The sequence below is a fragment of the Phoca vitulina genome, unplaced genomic scaffold, assembly GCF_004348235.1.
Source record: "Phoca vitulina isolate PV1807 unplaced genomic scaffold, GSC_HSeal_1.0 scaffold4, whole genome shotgun sequence".
Lineage (NCBI taxonomy): Eukaryota > Metazoa > Chordata > Mammalia > Carnivora > Phocidae > Phoca > Phoca vitulina.
This window is the reverse complement of record NW_022589707.1, coordinates 26,213,769-26,240,566: the sequence shown is the minus strand read 5'-3', so window position 1 is coordinate 26,240,566 and position 26,798 is coordinate 26,213,769. Positions and strand designations below refer to the sequence as shown.

General features: G+C 40.0%; 2 protein-coding genes across 3 annotated transcripts in view; both read left to right on the top strand.

Annotated features, from left to right (window-relative positions):
- The first annotated feature begins 12,963 nt into the window (after positions 1 to 12,963).
- Positions 12,964 to 26,798, top strand: part of CAV1 (caveolin 1) — a 35,875-nt gene continuing 22,040 nt past the window's right edge. The window contains exons 1-2 of one of the 2 annotated variants that reach the window (XM_032401726.1): positions 12,964 to 13,589; positions 15,005 to 15,169. In XM_032401726.1, coding sequence (XP_032257617.1) covers positions 13,560 to 13,589; positions 15,005 to 15,169 — 195 coding nt within the window. In that variant the 5' untranslated portion in view covers positions 12,964 to 13,559. Of the gene's footprint in view, positions 13,590 to 13,931; positions 14,300 to 15,004; positions 15,170 to 26,798 lie in introns of those variants that run through there. The other variant, XM_032401727.1, reaches the window with a different exon arrangement.
- MET (MET proto-oncogene, receptor tyrosine kinase) overlaps positions 15,111 to 26,798 on the top strand; it is a 243,581-nt gene continuing 231,893 nt past the window's right edge. The window contains exon 1 of the mRNA XM_032401724.1: positions 15,111 to 15,169. The gene's annotated coding sequence lies outside the window, so the exon portion shown is untranslated. The remainder of the gene's footprint in view (positions 15,170 to 26,798) is intronic.

Here is a 26,798-nt window from a genome sequence, read left to right as displayed (position 1 = left end):
TCAGGAGCTTCCCATCTCATTGCTTTCTGGGACTTCAGTAGGATAAAGACTTGCCTATGTATATGCAAACCAATCTAGCTGTTCAGACCAGGAATTTTTTAAAAATCACAGATTTTCTATCAATTAGAGGGCTGATGTGCGATAAAGATAATAACGAATACATTTACTTTTCAATCTTCAGTTGATTGTGAAAATGAGTATGTGCCTTTGATTCTCCATGACGGGGATTCCTAGACCTTTAACAATTCTGATTCTTTATTGTTGTTACATTTTCTCTGAAAATAATGTTTAATTCTATTTTTTAATTAATTAAAATATATTTTATTTGAAGATGTTTCTACCAAAATCACTGCTATAAGACCGTAATCGTTGCCATCTTCATCTTTTGCCTAGCTAGTTGTCACAGCCTCAATGGGCCTCACTTCCAGCCTTCAATGATCTTCTCCAATCCATCTTCCTTTTCAAAAAATAGAGTGATCTTATCAAAACTCCCCTGATATTCTCTTGCATAAAACAATCAATTGTATGTGACTGCCCTTAGACCAAAATCCAAACTCAAACTATGGATACAAGGCCTTCACTCTCAACCCATTGCTGTCTTCAGCCAGGGCCTACTCTAGCCCTCACTGAAGTGCCATTCTGTTCTTGTGTGCCCAACCCTCTCCTCTGTCCCCATGCCAACGTCCCTCCTCGTGGCCTGTCCCACCCCCGCTTCTAAAACTCCTCCACATCAAGTGCCTCTTCTGTGTCTTCAGATAAAATCTTGTGCAAACCCCTATTATCACTTCCCACATGGTAAAACTAACCCTGTTAAACCCTTCTAGACTGCTAGATGGTCTTTGAGAACCAAAAACATGACTTCATCTGTGTTTCTGGAGATTCTGAAATGATGCCCAGCAGTCAGTGAGCTCAATCACTATTTTCTGAATGAATGACCATGTGCATAAATGAAGAAAACTAGGACTGACTGCAGAGCTGAGATGGGAATCACATTTCAACTTAATAATTTTCTTTATTTTCAAGAGAGGTTTGAAATGTACTGATTCTAATAAGATTTCCTTGCTCGCCATTTTCTCACTCATGAATCATCAAGTTGGGACAACAAAAATGTATGTAAAACAGGTTAGGTGTATTTCATCCTTTGGGGTAATGCTTGTCCTTACTCTCAATTCTCTTATTTGAATGAAATGTATTTTCACATCTCAGTGGTAGGAAATACTAGCACTTAAAAGCTCATTTGGAAACATTCTGGTATTTTTTAAATATTGCTATTTCTTTTACTATCCTATTTCTCATTTTGAAATGTATAATAGTAAAAGACTGTTTTATGGAGTTTTACATTTTAGAAAACACAGTCCTATACATCGTCTCATTTGAATCCCAGGACAAATTAAATAGCATAATAATCATATATGATCAATAATGGCTCAGTTTCTTTAGCTTGCAACTTTGTCATTTTAGAATGTTTATTTAAGATAAAAAGAGCTTAAAGAATGTTAAAAAGGCTACATATTAAGAAACTAAAAAAAAAAAAAAAATGTAGGTAGTACTGCAGTGAAAAATTACCACCACTAAACGCAACTTATCATAAACCAGGATTTAGTATATTTCTTTCCTTCAAGGTATATCTATGTGTATGGAAGGACAAGGGAAAGAATTAAAGGATGAGGAAGCAGAGGATTAAGATATACTAGATATTCAGGCAATAATTTTTAGGAATAAAAACAATCCAGGCTTCCATAATTTAATCATCCCAGTTTCCTCTCCCTGTTCACCCCCAAACGGCAAAATGAGCAAAAGAAGGGACCCTTTGTTATATTTTTAAGACATTTTTGTACCTGCTCCTCAGCCTTTTTCTTTGGACTATATCTGAACTACCACCAATGGAACCTTACACTTGGATGCTTGTTTAAGTAAAAGATGCCCTTGGGTGGGGTAACATTTCAATCTATGACCAGTCATCCATTACTTTATGTGAATGAAGGACCTGAGAAGGGGATATTGAAAACTACATAAGGGACCTGAGAGTGAGGGCTTTGACCTGAGCTCCACATGAGAGTACCAAAGAGGAAGTTGGGACAGAAAAAGGGAAAACAGGAGGCTCCAAAGTCACAATCCTCACCCATCACAGCTTTGCTTTTGGACATTCCTGCCCCCAAATCTCCAGTGAAAGGGACAATGGAAAACGAACAGGGATAAAGGGGGTTGAAGTCATCTAAAGACTTTTCTTTTTTCCATAAAGAAAGGTTACTTATGTCTTATTGAAGGAAAAGGGCCCTGGAAGCGGGTGTGAAGGCTCTGCTACCACCATGTGCCCTAAAGACAATGCTGAAAAGCAAAAGTTAAAGTAAAAACGCAACTACAACTTCTGACCATCTGTCTCTCTCCCACCTTGCCTCTCTGTGCTATTGACTGTTGCCATGTGTCTGCAGCAAAGAAAGAAGACCATGCAGCAGTCAGAGAAATCAGAGGACACCACTTCAACAATTATCCAAAAATAGGACAGAGACACCTATCCGCCTGCACTTGGACGTGTTAGGTCACTCAGCTTGGCTGCACGCTGGAGAAGTGGTTTTTGCCATTATAGGAAAAGGTAGGGGTGGAAAATGATGAGAGAAAGGAAGAGACATGACTCAGAGTGGGAAACAGCACGTAAGCAAGGGCAAATATTTCTCCCAGACATAAATGCATCAGGAAGAGATCAGAGCAAAAGGTCATCTTTGGAGCATTCTTTTCTTTCCCTGCCTCCCAGTAGCTTGTCATCAAGCACCTGCCAGTAACAAAAGGGGAGGGAAGGGCAGTAAGCAGGACCTCCTTCTCTAGCTGAATGGCATACCGGGTCCAGCCAACTGCTGGCTCAGCTAACTGAAACAGTGAAACAAGAAGTCATTTGGAAAGTTGCAGGGGTAAACACACAATTTCCCAGTGAGGCAAGTAGCAAGGATTAACATGCTTCTTTTACTGAGGGGAAACTGGCTGGAATCCTTCATGCCTGATACCAGCAGGAGAATATCTCTGGTACAAACACTAACATTGATATTTGGTGAGCATGTATTACCTGCTAGGCATTTATTTAATCTGCATGATAACCCTATGATATGGCTTTTATCATCATCCCCATTTTTCAGAAGAGTAAACTGTTGCCCTGCAGTTGAAGGATTTTCCCAAGATCATAATGGGAGTCAGGATTTGAGCCAAGAGAATCTGACACCAGAGTCTAGGCTCTTAATCACTACAGAGATGATTTGCTATTTCTAGCATGTGTGCATAGCTGTTCAAAAATTTGTTCTCCCTTTCAGCCAAATTCTTCTTTTTCATTCATCATTCAGTCATGTCACCTTTCCTGCCCTGAGAAGCACCTTTTTTTTTCCCTTTCTCTGATCAATGGAGTCAGCTCCAAGTCCTCAGTGGTAAGAGCTCCCCTCAAACTTGTAACTGAGTTCCCTGTACCCTCCTCACTCTGCCCCCTTCTGATCCCTGAGCCCTCCCCAAGCCTCACACCCTGCTATCCTGAGCACACCCTTTCCTTCCCTTTATGATCTGAGCTCTAGGCCCTACACTTTAGCTTAGGTCAGAAAAATATTTTTCAAATACCATTATTCCTATCTGTTGTAAATTTCATAAAATTTCACTATCTTTAACAAAGACATCTTTAATATGTATCAAAAGCACAATGATGATATTTCTCCTCAGTACTTGACAGCTTGACACGTAAAATATTAATAATTACAGTATTAATTTTTATTTAGACTAAGCATATATTTTTCTAAACAGAGGCCATATTTTGTATCTTTTCTCACTTGGTTGGAAATTTCCTGTCACTTGGTAAATCTTTTAATATGTTATCTAGTCTTATTAGCAGTTGTTTAATCTTGGAAATCCCAGGGAAAACCATATATGATTTTTTTCCTCTTAAAGGGTAATTTTCTCATGATAAATTTTCAAAAGCAGAAAAACTGGATTGAAGTATGCAATCATATTAATGGTGTGGTTGTATATTGTCATACTGCTTTTCAATAGGCTTACACAATTTAAAATTGCAATAGCAGTGTGTGATAGCATTTGTATGTATATATGTATATTAGTAAAAAAATTATACATATATTTGTAATTTCTACTAAGGTATTAGGTGTTATTATAGAACAACATTATAATATTCCATTTTACACATATAAAAATGTAACAAACATTTTTCTATAGTGATAACAACTATTGTGATCCCCATACTCATTTCTCCTCCTGATTCTTCACTCACATCTAAAATAATAATGCTGTCTGTGCTTTGGAATAATAATAATAATGCTAGACCCTACCATAGGGCACAGTTATATTTCCCAGTGTTGGCAAGGGCTAGCACTGATCCATCCACCCATTCTTCTCTTCCTTTCCCCTTTCTCCTCCTCCCCTTTCCCATACAGCCCAATGAATTGAACACTTTAGCTGGCTGTGAAGGGTGAAGGTTTACAAAGTTTTCCTATGAGACAAAGAAAAACTAAATGGACCACAAATATGATCTTGATGTCTTTAGAACTTTGTCTTAAATGATCTAACAAAGTTTAATATTCTTTCTGATTAAAACTTTGTAAACTACAACGCACCCAAGTGAAGAAATCACCAAACAGACGTGTATGCAATGGCAAATACTTTTTACATACATATTTTCTCACAAAGTGACAGATAATCACTAATCAATATTAAAATAGGGACCAATATTGAAAATGAGAAGTCATGGCTCTAGAATATATAAAATGAAGCATAAGATAAACCAAACCTTCCTCTCCAGTTTAGATATGACCTACCTGAGGCTGTCACAGGAATAGCCCACATTATTTTAAGTTAAATAATATAAACAAAATGAAAATCTCCACAGAGTACTTAGCATACTCAATCAATTTCATAGGCTTGTTGTGCAGGGGCCATGTAGGGGGTGGAAGGGGATGAAAGGGGCATAGTCAAAGCATTGGAAATAAAACATCAAAAAATCATTCGTTATCATGTGGAAGAAACAGGTGAGCAATCAACTGAATTATTGACATCCATTTTATTTAGATGAGAGGAAGAATCCTATCATAATTAAAATTTTGAAATAGACCCCTGAAAAAGAGCCAGTTATTGATATTATTTATTCTAAAGGTGATTGAAGGGCCACATGAAACATGAAAGATTTAGTACAAAGAGACAATTTTATTAAAACTATTTTTTTTTCTGAGAGAGAGAAAGCCTAAGTGGAATTCTCTTATGTGAAAATTTTATTAGAGTAGATACACGCAATAAGACTGTGATCATAAATATATTCAAACAAAGGAAAACGACAAAAAGGAGATTATAAAATATTTTTCCTGGAAGAACTTCGGGAATGATGAGCATTAATCTCTGGGACAGATTAAATGCAGGCAGGTTCTATGCTGCATATTGAACTAGGGATTCATCTAAAGATTTTCATGATTTTATGATGCTTAGAGTTGAAGAAATATTCAGATTTGTAAAGGAAAATTTCCCCAGCCTTAAAATCTGCAGGGAAGTCTGCCCAGCATGAAACACTTCATTGTGCAAGATGGGTTTGGGCTACTTTAAGCGGTCCCTAAGAAACCACTCTGTCTTCTTATTAAGTTAACAGGCCAGTGGTGCCTCAGATCTTGCTACAGGACAATACTTTTTTGGGTGTGGCTAATGGGATAGTTTAATATAGCTCAGGACCTTTCCTACCAAAAAAAAAAATAATAATAATAATCTTGGCTGCCACCCAGTTTGTAATTCTTGATTTCACATTCCAAGAAGCCTTCAGTTTATAGAAATGAAAAGAACTGCCAGTTCCCTGTAAGCAACTTGGCCAACTTAGCCTGTAGGATTCACCCTAAATGATGGTTCCTTCAATTTGTTTACAAATATTTCTTTAATAGTATGTTTGTTTCTTCCTCTTTTGGAGTTGGGATTCCCCGTTAAGTCATCCAGGCTTCAGTTGTACTGCTCTTCCCATCATGTAAAGGTTCTTTTTGCATGTAATTGTGTGTGGGGTGGGGGAGAGGGGTTCCTCATTTATAGTTCTTACATTGGAAAGTAGTATTTGCTGGCATATACTTTTTAAATGCTTTCAGAGAATGTGCATTTTCAAGTTTCGCCAAGATCACAGCTTCTTGAAGTGTAATGTGCATACGAATAACCTGGAGATCTTGTTAAAGTGCAGATTTGGACTCCGTAAATCAGGAACTGGGCCTGACATTCTGAATTCTAACAAGCTCTCCGGTGATGTCGATGCTGTAGCTCCCTGGACCGCACTTTGAGTAACAAGACCCTAGCAAAGCTTGAGTAAGACATGGAGAGAGGACAATGAAGCAGCTGCAGAAAGAGAAAACTGACAGAGGTATTTGTTTGGACCTATGAAAGGATTCTACGATCTGTCTCATAACTATAATCCCCCACACCTGCTTTTAAAACAACATTCACATTTCCTCTGAAGCTGAATTGATTGAAGGCAAAAACCAGCAGTGCAGAATTAAGCCCATCCTCTAGTATGTACAAAAGCTGATGTTGCAATCACAGATTTTCTCTGAAATTAGTGAAAAAACAAACTCATCATATCATTATAAGAAAGTAGAGTTCTCTATAAAGACCAAACCACTTAATAAATGATCAATATGGACTTAAACTTTTTGAAGAGTGAAATGCTTTATGATTAAGCATCATTGCCTCAAAGGGAGTGGTTGTAGAGATAAATTTCCCCCAGGTAAAAGCAACTCCTGGTAAATAGTTTATTTACTAGGGTAAGGGCCAAAAGGAAAGAGAGTTTCCTTTGTTATATAATGGAGCTCTGACTTAAAGCCAGGTGGGCTGGTTACAAAACAAAGGGCTTTTGTGGAGGGCTCCTCCCAAATATTTACATTAACTTAAGAAAAATATAGAAGTCTATATCTCCTTATAATTTTTGCTGGTATTCAGGGGAGTATTTTATTCTTTATCATTTCATTATAGTTAAAATGGAATTTTTAAATTAATTATTTGTTCAAATGAAAGATGTGATGTTCTAACATGCGGTTGATTTTATTTTCTAATATGCTGTTAAAACACTCTACTAGTAAAAAAATCACTCTACTCGTATATTTTAAAATGGTAAATATTGCAGATATGTTACATTACATTATATCATATATATGATAGAGAGCATAAGCAGAGGGATAGAGAGCATATTTATTTATTTATTTGTCAGGGATAGAGAGCATAAGCAGAGGGAGAAGTAGGCTCCCTGCTGAGCAATGATTCCCAATGTGGGACTCAGTCCCAGGACCCTGGGATCATGACCGGAGCCGAGGGCAGACACTTAACCACTTAACCGACTGAGCCACCCAGGCATCTCAAGAAAGTGCATCTTATGACCCATCTAGGCCCCTCTCGCTGAAGTCCTCCGTCAAGCATCATATGTGAGAATCTTCATACAGAAGTTGGCATTTAAGATTAAGAGATTTTTTTTTGTTACCAACTATATAATGGGAAGATTTTAAATATACTATATAAAGCTTTATGAGAATTAAATAAAAGATAGCAAAAGGGTATATCTAACAAACTAGATTAAAACATGGAAAACTGAAACCAAAAACCAATCCCTAACAACTAATGCATTTAATGTAGATTTGGTAACTTCATACCTTCTTATATTCACACCCTGCCATGGTCTCACCATTGACAAAATTCACTTCCCAATCCTTGACTTTGGCCTAGGTGGAGTAACTTGCCTTGGCCCACAGAATGGGGCAGAAGTAACAGTGTGTCATTTCCAGGTTTAGGCTTCTAGGAGCCTGTGACATATTTTTCCTCTTCCTTTTTTGTAGCTGTGATTTCTTGGATCATGAAAAAAATCTTCCCCAGTAGCTTGCTGGTCCAAGGAGGACAGAGACATGGAGCAGAGACACCACAGACTTGCAGTGAAAAGCAAAGCTGCCCCAGCCACCCTAGCCTACATCAGCCAAGCCGCAGCCCACCCAATCCGTAGTTCTTGAGCTACTGACTTTTGTAGTAGTTTATTTATGCCAAATTATTGTAGCAATAATTTATTGATACACCCTAAAATTCAGTTTTAAAATATGCCTTGGATAGATGATGACAAAAAAAGTGTTGGTTCACATCATCTTTCACTTTTAATTAGCTATTGAGATATCACTCAGACATAGCCATAAAGCCTCATCTATGATGATTTAGTACGTACAACTATACCTTTACCAATTTTAGTTAGGACACCGAAAAGAATTGTACTTTTCTACACAGAATTTGCTATCCAAAAGTTTTCTCAAGAATTAATCTTATTTCAGGGCGCCTGGGTGGCTCAGTTGGTTAAGCGACTGCCTTCGGCTCAGGTCATGATCCTAGAGTCTCAGGGTCGAGTCCCGCATCGGGCTTCCTGCTCAGCAGGGAGTCTGCTTCTCCTTCTGACCCTCCCCCCTCTCATGTGCTCTCTCTCTTTCTCATTCTCTCTCTCAAATAAATAAATAAAATCTTAAAAAAAAAAAAAAGAATTAATCTTATTTCAATCATATTAAATAACCAGTCAGATTGGTTTGGTCTTAATAACAAAATATTTGATAAGAAAATTGTAAAGTAAACCAACTCGATAGCTAAAGGCCAGATATATTATTCCACTATCAATATTTTGAGTTAATTAGAAGGATAAAAGCCTTAATGTAAGGCTATCAGTGAAATATAAATACTGGCAGAAGTTCTTCTATATTTAAAATTTGAATTTAAGGGTTTGTTATAATTCAGAAATACCAGAGAGAGCTTAAGAAAGATGTTACTAGCAAAATTTTGGCAGGATTTGGTTGAAGGGAAAAAATAAAAACTGAATGATAACACTTCTGAAATGTTAACTTATGTTCTTTCCTAGATGCCCCTAGAGCCCTCCCCTACCCCACCCACCCCCATGCCTACAGAAGGATCATTACAGCAGAAAAGCAGAGATAAGGCTTTTCTTGACTCTAAAAGCCTTGGTGAAGGCCCTGGGGGAATTCAGGGCACAGAAAAATTGTTGGGTGATGTGCAAGCATGGCTTCCTGCGCAAGGGAGAGAAAACTGGGAAAATAAGCAAAATGATTTTTGACATATGTGTGTCTTTAGCCGAGGCCCAGATAAATTAAGAGAATCTAATAGTTGAGATATCTGTGCCTCCTGTTTCTGAGCAGGGCCTGTGGAGATTGCAACCCCCTAGAGTTTCTCTGTACCGTGGCAGGGCAATTCTTTGCTTCTCTACAGCACCTTCACCACGGGTGGCCCTGTGCTGCCACATCAGGCCTGCCCACCCAAATTCATTAGATGTAACTAGAGCCCCAAGAAAAAAACAGAAGTAGCAGAAAGTGTCTGTAGCCCTAAGGGGTATATTGAATGAGCATGAAGGACAGAGTAGCAGTGCCCTGAATGGACCAGTGATTGAGGACAGACAGGTTGATGATGTACCTCTCAGATCCAAGATGCAGAGCTAAGGAAGAGACTCTTCCACAGACCCACCCTGAGATTCTTTGGCAATTCATAAGCCCCTGGAATTTAGGTGCAATCCCAACAAAATGGCAGAAGCTAGAAATGGACTGAGCTGAAGTTTCTGCTACCTGAAGGAATGGGGGTTTGTGAAAGAAATTAAGCTCAGTTACCAAAAGAGAGAAAGTTACACCTCACAAGGGACTTCAGTAGTATACATGTTTTCCACTTTTAAAAAATCTGAAGCAAATAAGGCAAAATGATATTATTTGATCAAGCTTCATGGTGAGAGTTCATTACACTATTTACTGTAGAGAGTTAAACTATTTTACAATAAAAATACTTTAAAGTAAATACATTTCTTTTTTTTTTTTTTTAAGATTTTATTTATTTGACAGAGAGAGACATAGCGAGAGAGGGAACACAAGCAGGGGGAGTGGGAGAGGGAGAAGCAGACTCCCCGCTGAGGAGGGAGCCCAATGCAGGGCTCGATCCCAGGATCCTGGGATCATGACCTGAGCCGAAGGCAGACGCTTAACGACTGAGCCACCCAGGCGCCCCAATACATTTATTTCAATTCTGAATCTGTAGGCTGAAATTTGTCCCTAACCCTAGCATCTGTTATGATTTAGGCAGTAGCCTCTGTGCTTTAAATCACCTCATTAAATGTTCACGGCACCGCTATTGGGTAGATGTCAATATGTTTTCCATTTTACAAATAAGCAGAGTGAGGTTAATTTAAAGAAACAGTGTGAAAAGAGTATTTTCTCATCCGTTGTGATCAGGAAGATTTTTGAATGTAGAAATAGTTGTTTATTTTTTTTAAGAAAATAGAGAAAAAAATCATTTAAAATACTCAAAATGGAAAGGCCCACAACAAGAAAGAGTCCAGTGGAGGCCTTCAAGCCAGAAGAGGGATGGAAAGGGATCAGATGATGAGGCAGATCTTCATCTAGATAGCTGTTTCTTTCCATATATAAAATGGAAGGTATGGAAGAAGGTAAAGCAGGTATGGGAAGGCCTGAATGGAATTCAGTGGAAGATGTGTGAGATGGTGATGCTGAAAAACAGGATAAATATTCAGCTGAACATATAGCTTGTAAAAATATTGATATTTATGCATGTAAATAGTCACCCTCTGAAATGTTCCCCCTTCCCCTTCTGACCCTCTCCTAAAGGCCCCTAACACCTCAATGAGCCAGCAACTAGCCAGCAGGACTCCAAGGCACAGCTCCAGAGCTGTGACCCAAGTTAGGAATGACTGCTGGCTAGCTCTCCCACGCTGGTTATTATTCTTTTTATATCACACCTAGTGATAACCACTATTATAATCCAAACTGTAATCTCTTTTCTGAACTCACTGATTGGGCTTCTGAGTGTTGATAAATGTTGGAAACCTGCCTGCTTCTTAAAACCACTGATACTGTTATAAGCAAAACCTTAGACTCCTACTCCTAGAGTGGAAATCAGATGAAGCCAGTTTAGTTTAAGAGGATCTAGGGTGGTGGGGACTCGGGGCGGGGGGCGGGGGGGGGTGGAGGGGTTGTTGAGAAGATAAGAGAACACAAAAGGCAACTAACTTCACAATTTTACCATGAGTAAATCCTCACCAGACTACTTAAGAATCCCTTGTCCCAGAAATTGTTAATAGGTGCTCTAGTTATTTATCAACTTTAAAATGTTTCATTACCCCACAAAACTCCTTAAGAACAAATCATTTTTATGTATTTAGACTTCAATTTCCACATCTCTAAGGCTACTGATTTGGATGAATGGTGTCCCTTTTAGCTCTATATTTTTAGTAACATATAATGCGTGAGCTAACCTTTAAGACTGCTTCTTCAAAAAAAAAAAAGCGGCGGCAAATAAGTTGCCATTTACTCATTTTTTAGTAAATGATTTGGAGAAATTTATTAACTTGCCTCCAAGCCTAAAGTTATCTGTGGGGGAATATCAAAGAAAATATATTTCGTTTTTTACATCTGTTCATTTCAAATCTTATACCTATGCTAACAATGTTCTTCGTCTTTATTTCTTGTTAAGTTGGAGCCAATTCTTCAATTCAGCTATTATAACCAGAATACAATCTGTTTCTTTTTGGTTCTAGCTTCTTGTTGAGGCAGGTTAATGAAGAGTTTGTGGTTTTTCCTCTCATTAGGAATTCATTTTGGCATTGACAACGCTTCACTGATCATTATGATTCCGTGCACTACTGTTGATTTGGCTTCACCATGGACTTCCCTCAGTTGAGTGCTAGTTAAGCATTCACTCACAGGCCTCCCCAGAAAGTCCATTCCTTGCTGGAATGCAGGACACACTCTCTCCCTGTTCCTGTTGACTTTTTTCACAGTCAAGATTACTCATCACAGCTGAAGACTGAATAACAATAGATGGGAACCGGTTTCCACATTTTTCCATAGACCATAACCACAACTGCTTTGCAACCAACTTATGAAGGAAGAGTTAGATGAACAGCAATCTTTCAGCAATCATTAGAGATAGACTGGGCACCACACAACACATTGACCCTGACACCACTCTTTCTTAGCATATCATGTTTGTTAACACACAATTTGTTCAAAGAATTTACAAATGGATTTTGGCAGAAATAAAAATTTAAAAACCCAATTTTTAGAAGATCTTTAGTATTCTAATAATGACTAGCCAGCATAATTAATGCCAACATTTGCGACATCTTCCCTGCCATATAATTGAAACTGATCTTTTTTAAAAAAATTGCATTGCTTTTTTTACTATAAACAACAGTCTGTCCTTTATAGTTCTCTTTTATATTTTCATATATTCTAACTAGATAATCAACTCCAAGTTTCCATCCTCTATTCCATCTTCTCCTCCCCCTTTTGTGCCCCCACCCCCATGTCAGACTGTCAGTATTTTTTAATGTAACCTATGCCCCTTCATGTATATTCTCAGCTTTTTTATTTCAAGTCATAATTTTACTTTTGATTGCATATGGAACCTTAGGTAAAATGTCCTTTCTGGACAGTGAATTTCTTGACTTATAAATGCCCAAATATAAAATTACTGCTTATTGTTTAATTCATCTTGTGTTGCTTTATAATAAAAAAAAAAAAGCATCCCCAAATTCAGGAATAAAATATTTTAATTGCTAACAATTTTTTAAACTTCTAATCAATTAGTAGAAAAACCAGGTGTCCTCTAACTCACAGGCAAGTACATTAGGAAAAAAAAAAAAAAACTCTATGATAAACTTGAAGCTCCAATTAAATATTTCTACGATTGTAAATATTTTACACATTTTATAAATATGGCATAACGTGTTGGCATGAATGTCCTTTGTTCCAAAAAAATCAGTGAAGTTTAACATTTTCATTTATTTCAAAGCATTGTGGAAAATTTCAAAACTGGTTGGGAAATGTTAAATTCTGCATGTCTGCTTCTCCCAGCTTCCATCCCCACCAACTAGATGTAAAGGAGTGCCACCAAAAGTCCACCACACACAGGAACCCACACAAATTCCTTCCTTGTGTTTAAGTGTGAAATGCACCTAAACGTTCTGGGTCATTTTTCATCCCTTCCTCTGTGAAACTGGGAGATAGTTGTGTCTTGGGCTGAGATGGAACGTGGGCGATGAGAACAAACGGCTTAGAGCAGAGCTGAATTCTTTCCGAAGCTTGGGTGCCCATACTGGGCATCTCTGCTTGCGCGCCGGGTCACTTCACTCCCCACCCCTGCGAGCATGATGCACTGCGAAAACATTCGCTCTCCGCAGGACGCCTCTGAGTGGTTCATAACTGGGAAAATCTTGCCCCAGGTTTAAAATATTTGCCCAAGCAACCCAGCGCCGGTGAAACGCTTTCCCATTGCTCTTTGCTCCCTGCGGGCGCTCCCCGCCCTCTGCTGCCAGAACCTTGGGGATGTGCCTAGACCCGGCGCAGCACAAGTCCCGGCCAACCGCTGCAGAACAAACCCTTGGCGGGCGGCCAGGAGGCTCCCTCCCAGCCACCGCCCCCCCCGCCAGCGCCTTTTTCTCCCCCATACAATACAAGATCTTCCTTCCTCAGTTCCCTTAAATAACAACCCAGAGAAATCTCAGAGCCTTCATCCAGCCACCGGCCAGCATGTCTGGGGGCAAATACGTAGATTCCGAGGTAGGCTTGGGTGGATGCACGCCGGGCCCTGGGGAGCGCAAGGAGTGCCTCCTTCTGCTATCTCCCACTCCAAATATTCCGACTGCTTTCCCTGCCCCAGCCCTCTCTCGACTTTGGAACGCTCCTCTCGCGCTGGCACCTCTGCGGAATGGGCCTGGGCGGGGAGGTGAAGAGGAGGCAGGAATGTTTTCTATTTTCCTATTTAGAAAGGGGTCCGGGCGCCCCTAAACTAGAAGGAGGCGGAAAGGGGGCCGGGGTCCTGAAATTAGTACTGAGGACGCATTTCTAGGTGGGTCGGGGGTGCTGCTTGCTGCTTTATTGCGGGACTCCCACAGTCCAGCCCCTGCCTGCTGAGAGGCGGCGAGCTGGAACGCAGGGTGGGAAGTCATTTACCCGCAATCCTGGGGACAGTCCCCGAGACTCCCCACCAGGCGCCTGGACGGGTTGGCCGGGGCGGAGAGCATCATGTTTGCACTTTCCAAAGCTCTTGGGCCACCTCAAGAACTCTTCCAGCATCTTGGCGCCTGGTGGGGGTGTTTGGAGAGGGATGGACCTCTCCTCCCCCCAACTACCACCACCCCTTCCAACCACCCTCCTGCGCTCGGGCTCCGCCCGGGTGTGGAGACCTCGCGTTCCCAAACGCGGCAGTGGCTCAGCCACGGGCCGGCAGCCTAAGAGTGACCTGAGGGTGGGTTGAGGGAGCTGTGCAGGTGAGATATCGTTGTTCTAGGGAGTTTAGGGGGGTTGACATATGGCTTGGTCCAGAGATGGGGGCTTTCGGCACTGTGACCACCATGGGGGTGGGGAGAGCAATGTAGGGACAAAGAGGGCTGACAGAGGGTGGGGGACGCGAACAGGTGCGAGGGAGATGCGACCAGAAGCAACAAAAATGGGGAGACTCCATGGGTCGGGGGTTCAAACTGGATCTGAAAGATAAGCTGGAAGAGCTTATTGAGAGAAGGAATGGGGGCCAAGGGGACGGGAAAATAAAGCAGGTGAAGCATTCGGGGCGAGGGTGGCGTGTCGGAGAGAGTGGCTGGACAGAAGTCGGAGATCGGGTCCCCTCCCCTGCTAGGGTCTCCGCAGGGTACCTTGGGCTGGGCGTGCGCCGGGCTGGGGCCTGGGCGGACCGCACCGCGGGGTTTGCCCTGACCCCTGGCGGCGGGCGGGGGAGACCGGAGCTCCCTGCCGGGTACGGAGGGGTGTGGTGTCCTCTCCTCGATCCTCTTAAAAAGCTTGCGGCGTCAAGGAGTTTACTGTGCGCGGAGCCACCGCTGCCTAAGCGGTTAGTTCGATTTTGAGCTTCGAGGTTTGCCCCGCCGCCAGGCTGACTTCTGATCGCTTGTTTTTCATTTTGAAATTTTCTTCCCATCTCCCCGGCCACCCTCCCCTTCCTGGCCGTCTGCCCTGCGCAGGGACATCTCTACACTGTTCCCATTCGGGAACAGGGCAACATCTACAAGCCCAACAACAAGGCCATGGCAGAAGAGATGAACGAGAAGCAAGTGTACGACGCGCACACCAAAGAAATCGACCTGGTCAACCGCGACCCCAGGCATCTCAACGACGATGTGGTCAAGGTAAGGTGAGGCGGCCAGCGTGCAAAGGACGCCCCCCCTCCATGCCCCCTGCCCTAGGGATGCTGTCAGGGTTGGGACAGCTCTCCTCTGGCAAGCAGTCTGTGCATCCTTCTGTACCTTTGCCACACACACCGTGTTCTGGGCTTGATAATGTGGGAGCTCCCACAGTTGTCAAAAATGTCACATATCCCCTCCCCCCCTCCTGCTGGTTAGTTCAGCTGGAATTTAGCTAACTTGAGTTTCATATAACTGCACTTTTCCTTAACTGCACTTTTCTCCTGGCAAATGAACCTCCAGATCTCTGCAACAGATTGACCCCCACTCCTTGGGAGAGTAAGATGGTTGTCTTGCAGGTCACCCTCTGTCTATTCTCAGGCTTAAAGTCTAGTGAAGGGTGGTGCCCCACTGCACATAGAATTAAAGCAGTAAGGTCATTGTGTAAGGTCTTGTGCCAAGATGAGAACGGGTAGGCAGGTTCTCCCAGCTCAAATCAAGATAACCTGAAGTTGTTTTCTTAAAAATAAGGTGGGTAAAATGCTTCCGACTAAGGACAAAGAATACATATATATTATATATGGAGAGAAAGAGAGAGAGAGTATTTTAACTGGAAAAAAGTGGTACTCGGGCAAAACCAAGCTAATTTACACAACCAAAAATAACATGTGCCTCTTGATTTCTCCCATAGACCCCTCTAATTAGGTATATAAAGTTGCTTCTTTAGTGACTGCCTGGGTCAGGCTTCTCTGAGTTAATGGGACACTCAAGTTGGAGTTCCTTTTTATACTTTCAGAACGTGTTTAGTGATTAAAAAAATAATAAGTCAATTGAATGAGTTATTGGCCAAACTTAGATTTGAGTCAGTGATCAGTTTTTGATTATCATTATATTATTCAACTTTGACCCTTTTAGCAAATCAAGTCAGAGAAATTTATTGTCTGAACCCATCTGGATTGGGAAATCATGGGCCTGAGCCATTCTTGGCAGAGGGTTTTCTTTGAGGGGTAGGGAGGGCCAAGGAAAATCCTGGCCTGGAAGATTACAGTGTGAAGACCCAGCTCTGAACAACTCCAGAACAGCCAATGGGGCAGATGAGCAATTTCCACCTAGCCAGTCTCCTATCTGTGGATGGGAGGAGCTATAGTTCAGAAACTGTTCACATTTATGAATAATATATTTCAAAAAGGGAAACAATTTAACCTGTAACTGGAAGGAAAATGTAACTGTCAGAATTGACTCTCTTGGCTTGCTGGTGGAGGAAAAAGGAAAATTGGAGCATTAGTGGGTTTTTCTACTAGCCAGATTATGGAATATTTAAAAGTAGCAGCAATAACAAAAGTAGCTTATAAACTGGAAATTAAAGTTGCTACAAACTATTTACTAAAAGTGTTACCTTAAGGGGGGAAGGACATTTTTGCTTTTTCCCCTCCTCATGTAGCTTTAGACAAGAAGAAGAGATGCCAGGAAAAGAGGCAGATTTCAGAAAGGGCTGGCTTCATTGGAGCCTCCCTGCTGTTCCACTGCAGTGTGAGTGGGGTTCCTGGAGCAAGCAAGCTACCCAGGATGAGTCAGAAGAGGCCAGCAGTGTGGATGTGGGTCTCACACATAGCATGACTAAGCTGAGAAAGAAAGGCTCCACTGGGAAAAGAGACTTCAACGCAGATGGAAAAAAGGCATAACAGGCTTAGAGGAAATAGCAGTTAACAGAATAGCATTTCAAAGAGCAAGTGTGGGGATCCTCATATTAAAAAAAATTAAAAGGAAGAGTTAGAGCAAGCTCCTGCTGGCCTAGAGAAAGCAAACACCTCCCATTTGCTCCTATGAGCAAAACAAGACAGACAGAAAAATCCACCTTGAGAAGAATTTGGTAGGCCCACTTACTCAGATGCCCAGTTGAGAGAGGACTTCAGAGAATGCCCTACAGAGAGACACCCAGGCTACAAGTGCAAATTCTGCCCAGAGAGTGCCATCTTCCAGTAGCCCAGGAAAGGTGGCCTAGACCCTATGGAGACTCCTATTTTAGAAGTGCTTTTTCTTTGAGTCCAAGAACAAACATAATGACAGAAACAGGGATGATCCTCTCCATGTTTACATTACATGGCAGTAAATAATAAATCTCCCTAAATTTTACTTTTGACAACATAGACTTCTTAAAATAACAAAAACATCCAAAGTTTTACTGTTAATGCATGGTAGCTTAAAACTTCATGTGATAATAAAGAAACAGTGGTCAAGGTACCAAATCAGGTATGGAAGTTTCTATTTAGAGGCAAGCAGCTCTGTAAAAGTTGCCTCTGCCAATTCTGTAGTCACTAGCCACTTATGGCTCTTTCCATTTAAATTTCAAGTAATTAACATTAAGTATAATTTAAAATTCAGTTCCTCAGTCGACACTAGCCACATTCTGAGCTCTCAACACGAGGTTACTGGCTCCTGAATTGGACAGCACAGGTATAGAACATCTCCATCATCACAGAAATTGCTTTTGGACAGCGCCAGACTAGTTCCCTACATTTTAAAAAGGCTCTTCTACCAAGTTTAGAAAAATAACTTTCGATGGAGAAGAAATGAAAGCCTGATGTACAGTGTGAGGAACAGCATGGTATATCTGCACGGCATCCTTTCAGTCTCATAAAACAGCTACTTAGGGAGGGAAAGAAAAGTCAGTAAATTAGTCTATACAATGTAGTTCCAATAAAATAGGTTTCTTATCTTATTAAAGGTTTGCTGTACTATATTACATCTGTATAGACATTTATCCCAAAATAGTAGGCTATGAATGCTTTTTAAAATTTTGTCTGATTAAAGTGGTCATGACTTCAGACCCTTCATTCTCCCTCTGAGATTTCTATGTCTTCTTTTTATGTTCACATTTTCATTTGTATGTTTACTATGTACTTATTTGAAATTTCTATATAAATAAAATTGTTTCAAATTTAGACTTCTGATACATTAGCCACCAATCAACTAATTTATTAAACTCATCATATGTTAGACTATACACTGTGCCACATACTACAAAGGATAATTCCTAAAATAAGTCCTAGAAATCACAAGGATTAGAGTTAGAGAGACAAGATGCATGTAGATAGAAAGTTTTAAAAAATACACACACTGTATCACAATAGTAAGTCACTGCCAAATGGTAACTAATGGGTCCTTTTTTGCTTTGACTACCAGGAAACATATAGCTAGATTTTAAGTTTCATTAATACATGTTACTCCTCTCTCCCATTTTTGGTTTTGTATTTTCACTTTCTTTTTTAACTGACATGCTGTTTTATGTGGTCTCTACTGTAAACCTTCTCATTATCATTTTGGAAATAGATCAAATATATCCTATAATAAATCAAAAATAAGCAGTATTGAATACTGAATAATAAAAAGGTTTTAAAAAAGTGAATGGTATTAATTATGTTGATCTTGGTAATTAAACAATGTAGATGTATATCAGATCATCACATTGTACACTGTGAATACATACAATTATATTTGTCAATTATTCTTCAATAAAGTTTTTTAAAAAGTGAATGGTATTGATATTAAGTGTTAGGGAGACCCTACTGTGGATAGGACAACAGGGTGAGGGAAGGAAGATGGATTATAGATAGTTTAATAGAGAAGGGCATGAAGGAGTGCAATCTGAGTTGGATCAGGAAGGACAAACAGAATGCAAATGGCTGAGAAAAGGACAGGAGGGCATTCTAAATAAGCCAGGCATGGAGATGGGAATGTCTCATACAGGGCATGATGGAAGGTTTAGTGACCCATTTTGACGGGAATTAGAGAATTCATGTGGCAGAGTGGTAGGTCATAAAAATGAACAGACTGATCATAGCCAGATGGCAGACTCGTTTATCCAGCACTCATGAAGTTTGGACTTTATTATCTCAACAAGACTTCACGTTTAAATATGACATGATGAGGGTGGGCTTTATTGAAGATAAGCTATAGGATGTAATGAAAGGTAGTCAGTCTGGTTGAGCAGAGAACAGTTAAGATGTAATTGCTCTGTGGTCTAGACATGAAATGAGAAGGACAGTATGCAGTGGCACTGGGGATAAAATCAGACAAGCATAAAATGACAGAATCTGAGAATTGGAAGAGAACATAATGGTTACTGGCCTAACTTCCAATTCCTTAAGAGAAATTTAAGGGCTATAGAAGTTTAAAATTTTATCCATGTTATCAAACGGTTACTGTCCAAAACAGATATTTTGAAATAAGGGAAGAATAGACAAGATTATGTGATTCTTATAGACTATTGCTATGAGGAGATAAATGATTTGAGATGATTCTGAGATTAGTCCTAAGAAATATCAGAACATCTGAGAGAAGACTTTTGTTGGAAAATAAAAATACACATTTGTAACTTTCTATCCTAAAACTTGAATGTAATAATTCTTAAATATGCTCAGACACAAATTTTCTTTAGCAGTCAAAAAAAGTCATAACATGGTAATCAGATTGGTTTTGATTTCAAAATAATGTCTTAATGCCTCCCGAATCCCTTTCAACTGGAAAGCATTCTAGAGTGATTTTCGATTAATCTCAATATAATGGTAATTTCAAATTCTATATTTATCTGATATACATATAATCAAAGAATAAGATTTAAAAGATCAGATTGTCTCAAAGCACTCAGCACCCTGTTAATATTCTCTTCTGTTGGAATTGGTATTGGTTTTGTTTGTTTATTTGTTTAGGAGATAGCTCCACATGATGGTGATTGATATTCTGCCACATACGAGATCAGTCATGGAATTCAGAATCTCCAGCTTGTAAAGGAGCATTATGTTCATTTTTGGTAGGAATTTATTCTCACATCACTAAGCGATACTAAATGGGGGATATTATTCATCTTTAAGCATCTGAAAACACTTTCAAGTTCAGCCAACAATGATATACATTTTAAATGATTATTAAAAGAAAGTCTCTTTTTCTTCTCCATCTCCCGTCATCAAAAAATAATTTAGTTTTAGCTGAATAAAATTTCATAATATTTATTAAAATTTAAGACCAGATACACCAAATATCTTTGAATTATGAAAAAACTCATGATGTGGCTTATTCTTCCAATTAATAGCAGAGCTGGCTACATTTTAAAAGGGCTTAAAGTAAGAACAGCTGCAATAGTAAGCAGCATCTGGAAAGTCCAGTAATTTGAAAAACCACCTGCTTATGTGTCCTGCCCACTCAAGTCCATAAAATAACAGACATTTTCATATTTTGAATGAAACTGCTTTTTAGTTTGCCCTACTTTTCAACATAAGTTCTCTATGATGAAAGGTCCACAGAGAATTAGCCCCTACCAGAATGGGGCTGTGTGCACTGACCTGGGGGGTTCTAGGCCCTTTCACGATCCTCCTGGCTTGGTTTGTGTGGGGAAAGGGCAAGGCTTCTGTTTTCATACAAAGATGGTTTACACCAAGAAACACACACCCTTTCTTCTTCCACACTCTGGACCTTGTATATTAGCTCCTTTACAGTACCCTAAGGCCATGGAGAAAAAATTTGCATACTATACTTCTTTTAAAAGAAGTTCCTAAAAAAAGAAACCCTCAGCCCCTAGATAAATGCCTGACATACACCCTGATAGAGTGGAAAGAGTATTGTGCCAAGATAAGAAAAAATATTTTTGCAACTTTTTTAACTTTCTTCTCTAAAACTTGAATGTAATCATTCTTAAATATGCAGACACAAAATTCTTCTTCTTTAACAGTCTAGGAAAGGCATGCACATAGTAATCAGATCAGTTTTGGTTTCAGCATAATGGCCTATTGCTTTCATGATCTCTTTCAACTAGAAAGCATCTAGTCCCATTAGTGTGGGACTGGACACCAAGAAAGGAGTAAAGAATGTCAGGGCCAACAGATTTCTTTCCCTCAGTAATCCCTGAGAATTAGGCTTATAAATAGGGATCAAACTTATTTAGCTAATAAAAGCTAATAAACACCAGCCCTAAAAATATTTTGGGCAAGCTATTTTGTTTCTATGCTTCAATTTCTCTAACTATAAAGAAAAGAATGAGAGTCATTCTCATATAATAGCATTCCCTCCGAAAGCCATCCACCTTTCAATAAATAATTATTATGCACTATGCCAGTCAGTAGCTACCATCTAGAGCTAGATATGAACACTACTCACACAGAGTTTACAGCTATTTCCTTGCCTCTGTTTATATAGTTTCCTTTGCAAACTTTTACTGGAATTCCTTTACCAAATTCTACTGTCTTAAAACTTTATATCCTTCAGGGCTTAGTTCAAAAAATGACTCATCTATAATATTTCTGTAAATTGTTCCTGAGCCAGTAAACAAGCATAAGCAAAATAAGGAATATATATATTTTTAAACAATTTGCCTCTGTTCTGGTCCTACATAAAATATAATTAAATTATGGAAAATATTTCTGTTCTTCTTTCATATTCTCTCTTCTTGTATTGGCTCTCAAGTTCTAATATTCATATTGAAAATTTGAAATTTGCAGCTCTTTAAAAACCCTATAGCCTCTTTACAAACCTAAGAGGGCTTTCAAATGTGGCGAGGCATCAGAATCACCAGAGAAATTTTTGAAAACACAGGTGCTTGAGCTTACTATAGATCTATTAAATTAGAATATCTAGGGCTGGAGCCTAAGGATCTGTATTTTTCAAAGTTCCCTATATAATTACATTGTGAAGTCAGGTTTAGAAAGGTGGCTTAAAGACATACACTCTGGATGTTCTATCCTAAGAAAATACAGGACTATACAGTAACACTACATAATTCTAGATATTCTCCCTGCCAGAAGAATATTGAAGGTCAGGCCAGTTTAAACCCTGCCAGAGAGTTGTGAAACACCATTGAAGGGCTCCCAAATCAACTTTGCTCAATGGTTCTCCATCCCTTGAGGCCAATTGGGCTTATAGCCAACCATAAGCTTAGCCTTGCAGGGTGACCTAGGAGTGGGGTAGCCATATGCTCTAGGTTGCTGCATACAGACAAGTTAATACTGATCAACCCTGAGTAACCATTAATAGTGCCCCTTCCATATTCAGAAGTGTCCTACCTTGGAAGAAAAATTATATGGTCACAGATGGATTGGCAATGGCCTATAGCTGATTCCTATAACCTGGAATACATTAGAAATCCTACACACACTATTTTTTAGCAGAATGAGCAAAATTTTCACATTTCCTCTCTGCTCTCCCACATGATCCCTCTCCTGCCCTTCATCACAGCCATCAAGCTGCGCTATAACTTGAAGGAGCTCTTAAGTGCCAATCTACTCCACCCTCAAACCTTAGTTTCTTTCCCTGCAACATAGAGTTAATGAAACTGACATCCTTCCATCACATATTGTGTCAGCTCTTCCATCAAAAATTAAATGTTTAAAATAGTTTTAACTATTTTTCAGTTATTCCAGGAAACATAAAATGGCATGCTTTCACATGAACCATTGTTTAGGGCGGGGGAAGTGTTTTTAATTTTGTCTTAAAGGAAATCTGCATGATCCATGTACTGTGCAACTACCAGGGGAATTAATTGGTAGAACAGATTTACACCTGCAGGGAATACCTATTTCCTGCCTCTCATGGGAACTATGTTGATGTTTCAGATATAAAATACATCTTGTTTTCTTTATTGAACCTTAAGAAGATGTCTTGTTATTAGTCATTATTTCATGGCAGGGGAAATACATATTCCTAAAGGCACAACCAAGCTTCCCCTTTAGTCACTGTCAGCTGTTTAGGTAATTAAGAGCCAGGCATTTTTAATTTGGAGGAGGCTTAAATAAATGGATGCTGTTTCTATGTGCTTAATTCTCTATCTTATAGCAATTTAAAAGTGAAGTTTTTAAAATCTGCATTCAATTTTCAATTCCTGAGCCCAGCAAAGACATTATAGTACCAACAGGCATTGATAGACTCTATGTAAAAAGATAAATTGTGTCTAGAGATTGCACTGCATCATCTCCTATTTGTTGCAGGTATCAAACACAATTACATTTTCTCACTTATAATGAGTAACTGAAAAAGATGCTGATATCTGGACCCAAGTAGTGAGAAAGCGGAAGATTGGGAGAAACAGAGATAAAGAGAACCACAGGCCCCTTCTCCCTGTCCTGCCACCCACTCTGTGCTGGACTGAGCTTTACACATGCCAACTCCAGGATTCCCACATCCATCTCTTTACACAATGCTGCCATGTCTAATGACACAGTGTGGCCAGAGCAAGGGACACAAGCAGTACCCAGATCAGCAGGGCCTCCTATGCCCAGCCAAGGCATTTGTCCCTTTATAGGCCACAGCATCACACAGGGCATTATTAGGCCAGGAAGCCAACTCATGAGATATGGCCTTCACTAATATAAAGGGCTAACTTCAAGCAATGGGGCCAACCAAAGAGTGCTGGATGTGCAGGGAGAGTGAAACAGGTGATGGGATGCTTCCTCCAAAATTCCTACAGGCTAGCTTGGTGGCACAGATTCCTCCTCCAATGACTATGGAGGACTATTATTATCACCATCACATTCACTTTGCAGATAAGGAAACTCAGGCTTAGCCACTTACTCAGAATTACAGAGGTAAGAAGTAGCTTTGTCAGAGTTTGAACCTAGACAGTGAGACCCTAGAGCCCAGGTTCTTAACCACAGCACTCCAGTGCCTCTCTCTCTCTCTCCAGCAATAGATCATAATCCAAGCAACCTGCAGTATCATCATAGTGCAGAAAGAGATGGCTGTGTTCTTAGAGTGGGTGGGCAGCATTTGGCAAGGGGGATTCCAGAAGTCCTCTGAGTTGGGAGTGACAGGCTTGTAGCTCTAAGGTCTGACTCTAGATCCTGGCAGGTAGGCTGGGGCAGGAGGGGGAAGGACCAATGTGAAGACTAATGTAAAACCTCAGACTTCAAGCAATCTGGATGCTGGGTGAGTTCCCAACAAACCAGGGAGGATCAAGTCTCAAAGACCAGAACTGGGGTACAAAGTGGGGGTGTGGTCTCAGTGGTTAGAAGTACAACACATGCCCAGAACCAGACAAGCTGCAATGCTGGCTTGTGCTGAATCGCCTGAGTCTTTAAAGCACCCTGACTGCCCAAGGAAGAGCCCGGGGTGTGGCTGATCCTGCCTGGATACGTGGGGAGGAGCAAGTGTGAGAGAATAAAGCAGGTCCTAACAGGCACTTTGAATTTAACAGCTTCATTTAAGGTTCTCAATTTGCCTGTTTGATTTCCAGACATTTGTGCCATTACAGTAATACATTGTGAAACAGAAAACAATTGAGAAAAACCTGAGTTGTATGCTGGTGGGACAAATGCCTCTTTAATCCTGAAAGTAGTTTCTCTGAGACTTCCTCCCTAGTAATTATGTATTTGTTCTCAAAAACAAATGCCAGAAGTAAGGAATAGACTTAATAGGGCATTTTATAAGACACCATTAATCTCTCAGAAGAACAACTGAAATGTTCCATCAATCATGGCACACTGTTGACCTTTTCTATATGATTAGCAGTAATAATATATAGCTGGAAATGGGTATACCAAAATATGTCATGGAAATGGAATGGCATTCATTGGATTTCACCACCAATTATTTTGGTTAGGTCAACAGATCTCTTCCTCACTTGATCCTGAGCATCATCTTTTTAATAGGGAGAGAAATTGTTTGTCTAAAATAGTTAATAACCACCAATTCACCAAACTGTTTTGAGTAAACCCCTCCACCACTCTAGTTATAGAGCTGAGAATGAGAGTCATTCTCAGATATTATGCTCCCTTAGGAAGGCCATTCAACAAATACTTAGGAAGCACCTGCTCCACACCAGGCACAGAGCATGTCATGAGTCCTACTGCACCAGAGCTTGCCTGACAGAACTGCAGCCATCTGCCAGGGCTTACCTGAGACATGGGGGCTTCTGCTAGCCTTTGCTGACCACGCTCATAGGAACTGGTCATCTCTTCACTTTGCTTCCACCACATTTTATTTTTATCTCTATTTTGGCATATATCAAAGCCCTCTGAGTATTCCGCTTCTCTATCCCTATGCCTCTCCCCCCTCCCTTCCTTCCCAATGCATGCCTGAGTCCTTCAGGGTAGGACAGCGGCACCCTGGTGGCCCCAGGACTGTGGCTGCCCAATACCCATCTCAGGGCTCCACACTGAGTCTGCCATTAGAAAATGGATGTCCAATTGAATCTGCTGAGGAAATCTGATATTCTTCTTTAAGTAACTGAATGTCTCCTGTGAGTGAAAAGACAATAGGATTACATTACTGAATGTCTTTCTTTGCCTCTTTTCACAATGGCAGCCACATTTTTAAACCTTCCAAGAAAAAGCATATCCAAATAATTAAAGAAATCCAGAAACATTCTTCTATTTACCAAAGTAAAGAAAAAACATGTTCTATGTATATATTTATTAAGAGTTTTATTTTTATCTCCTGTTTGAGGAGGACACAGATGCATCTCTCCTGAGCCTGCAGTAAGCCGGCTATGGCACCTGGATGGTCTCCTGGCGCCTGAAGGATTAGGCTCAACTCCCAAGTATCTGTCAGGCAGGACAAGCAAATTCCCAGAATGCCAAGAGAGGTCATCACTGCTGCTTTCCATTGCCCACTGGGGCAGAAATGTGAAGACTGACAAGTGGATCTCAGGCCACATGAGAAATTCCTTTCAAAGACAGGGGTGGAAGGACTCCCTGTCAGACCACCCATATGCCTCTGGACAATGGCAAACATCAGAGGAATGACTAGGTCAGGAGACAGCCCTGAAGAAAAATCCAAACCTTCCACACCTAAAGGAAACAACAGCTTTGAGAAACCCAAGCCTCTTTTTCCTTCTCTTTGGCTTTATTATTTCTAGATGTTAAGTACACAGAGATCTGAGATTTTACTAGCTGGGAGATGGTGACCATTAATATCCACTATTCCAACAGCAAAGAAGTTTCTTTGTACCTCAGAGGTGGTCTTTCATAGATCTCAGATCCCTTCTCATAAGAAACAAGAATAGACAAAACATAGAAGTCTCTAGAAAGGATCAGACATCATTCATTTCATTGTTGATGTCTGTGCCAAGTGAAACGAATGTTAGCTCCTTTTCCAGATGTGCTTCTTTCTCTCACCTCCTGTGAGAGGAGGTGGATTTACTATAACACGTATAAAAGTAAGACTTCTCGATTTGACTCCAAATAGTTTCCCTATCAACAAGCTAAGTATAGGAAATCAGGATCATTCTTCAGTTAAGAATAGACAGGACTAGGAAGTAACCATCAAAAAAGGGTGATGATGTGTCATGAGAATTTTAGGTGTGACTGGTATCTAACATACAGCCAGGACCACAGTCCTAGCACATTTAATATTTTATCAATGACTGGAATGAACAGGTTAAGAGGACTCCCAACTTAAAAATGACACCAATTACAATGATCTTGTTAACATCTGTGATAAAAATAACATCAAAGTGACTTTGACAAATACCAAAAACCCATAAAAATAAGATAAAGACCTATATACAAAGTGAGATAATGTTAAATGACTAGAAATAACAAACATAGATATTAAATAGGAAACAAATGGGTAAATTTATGAAAAATAAGAAAATACCAGGAAAGGGTTGTCATTTCTGTGGGAGCTTATGATGTGGAAAACCAAGATGCTT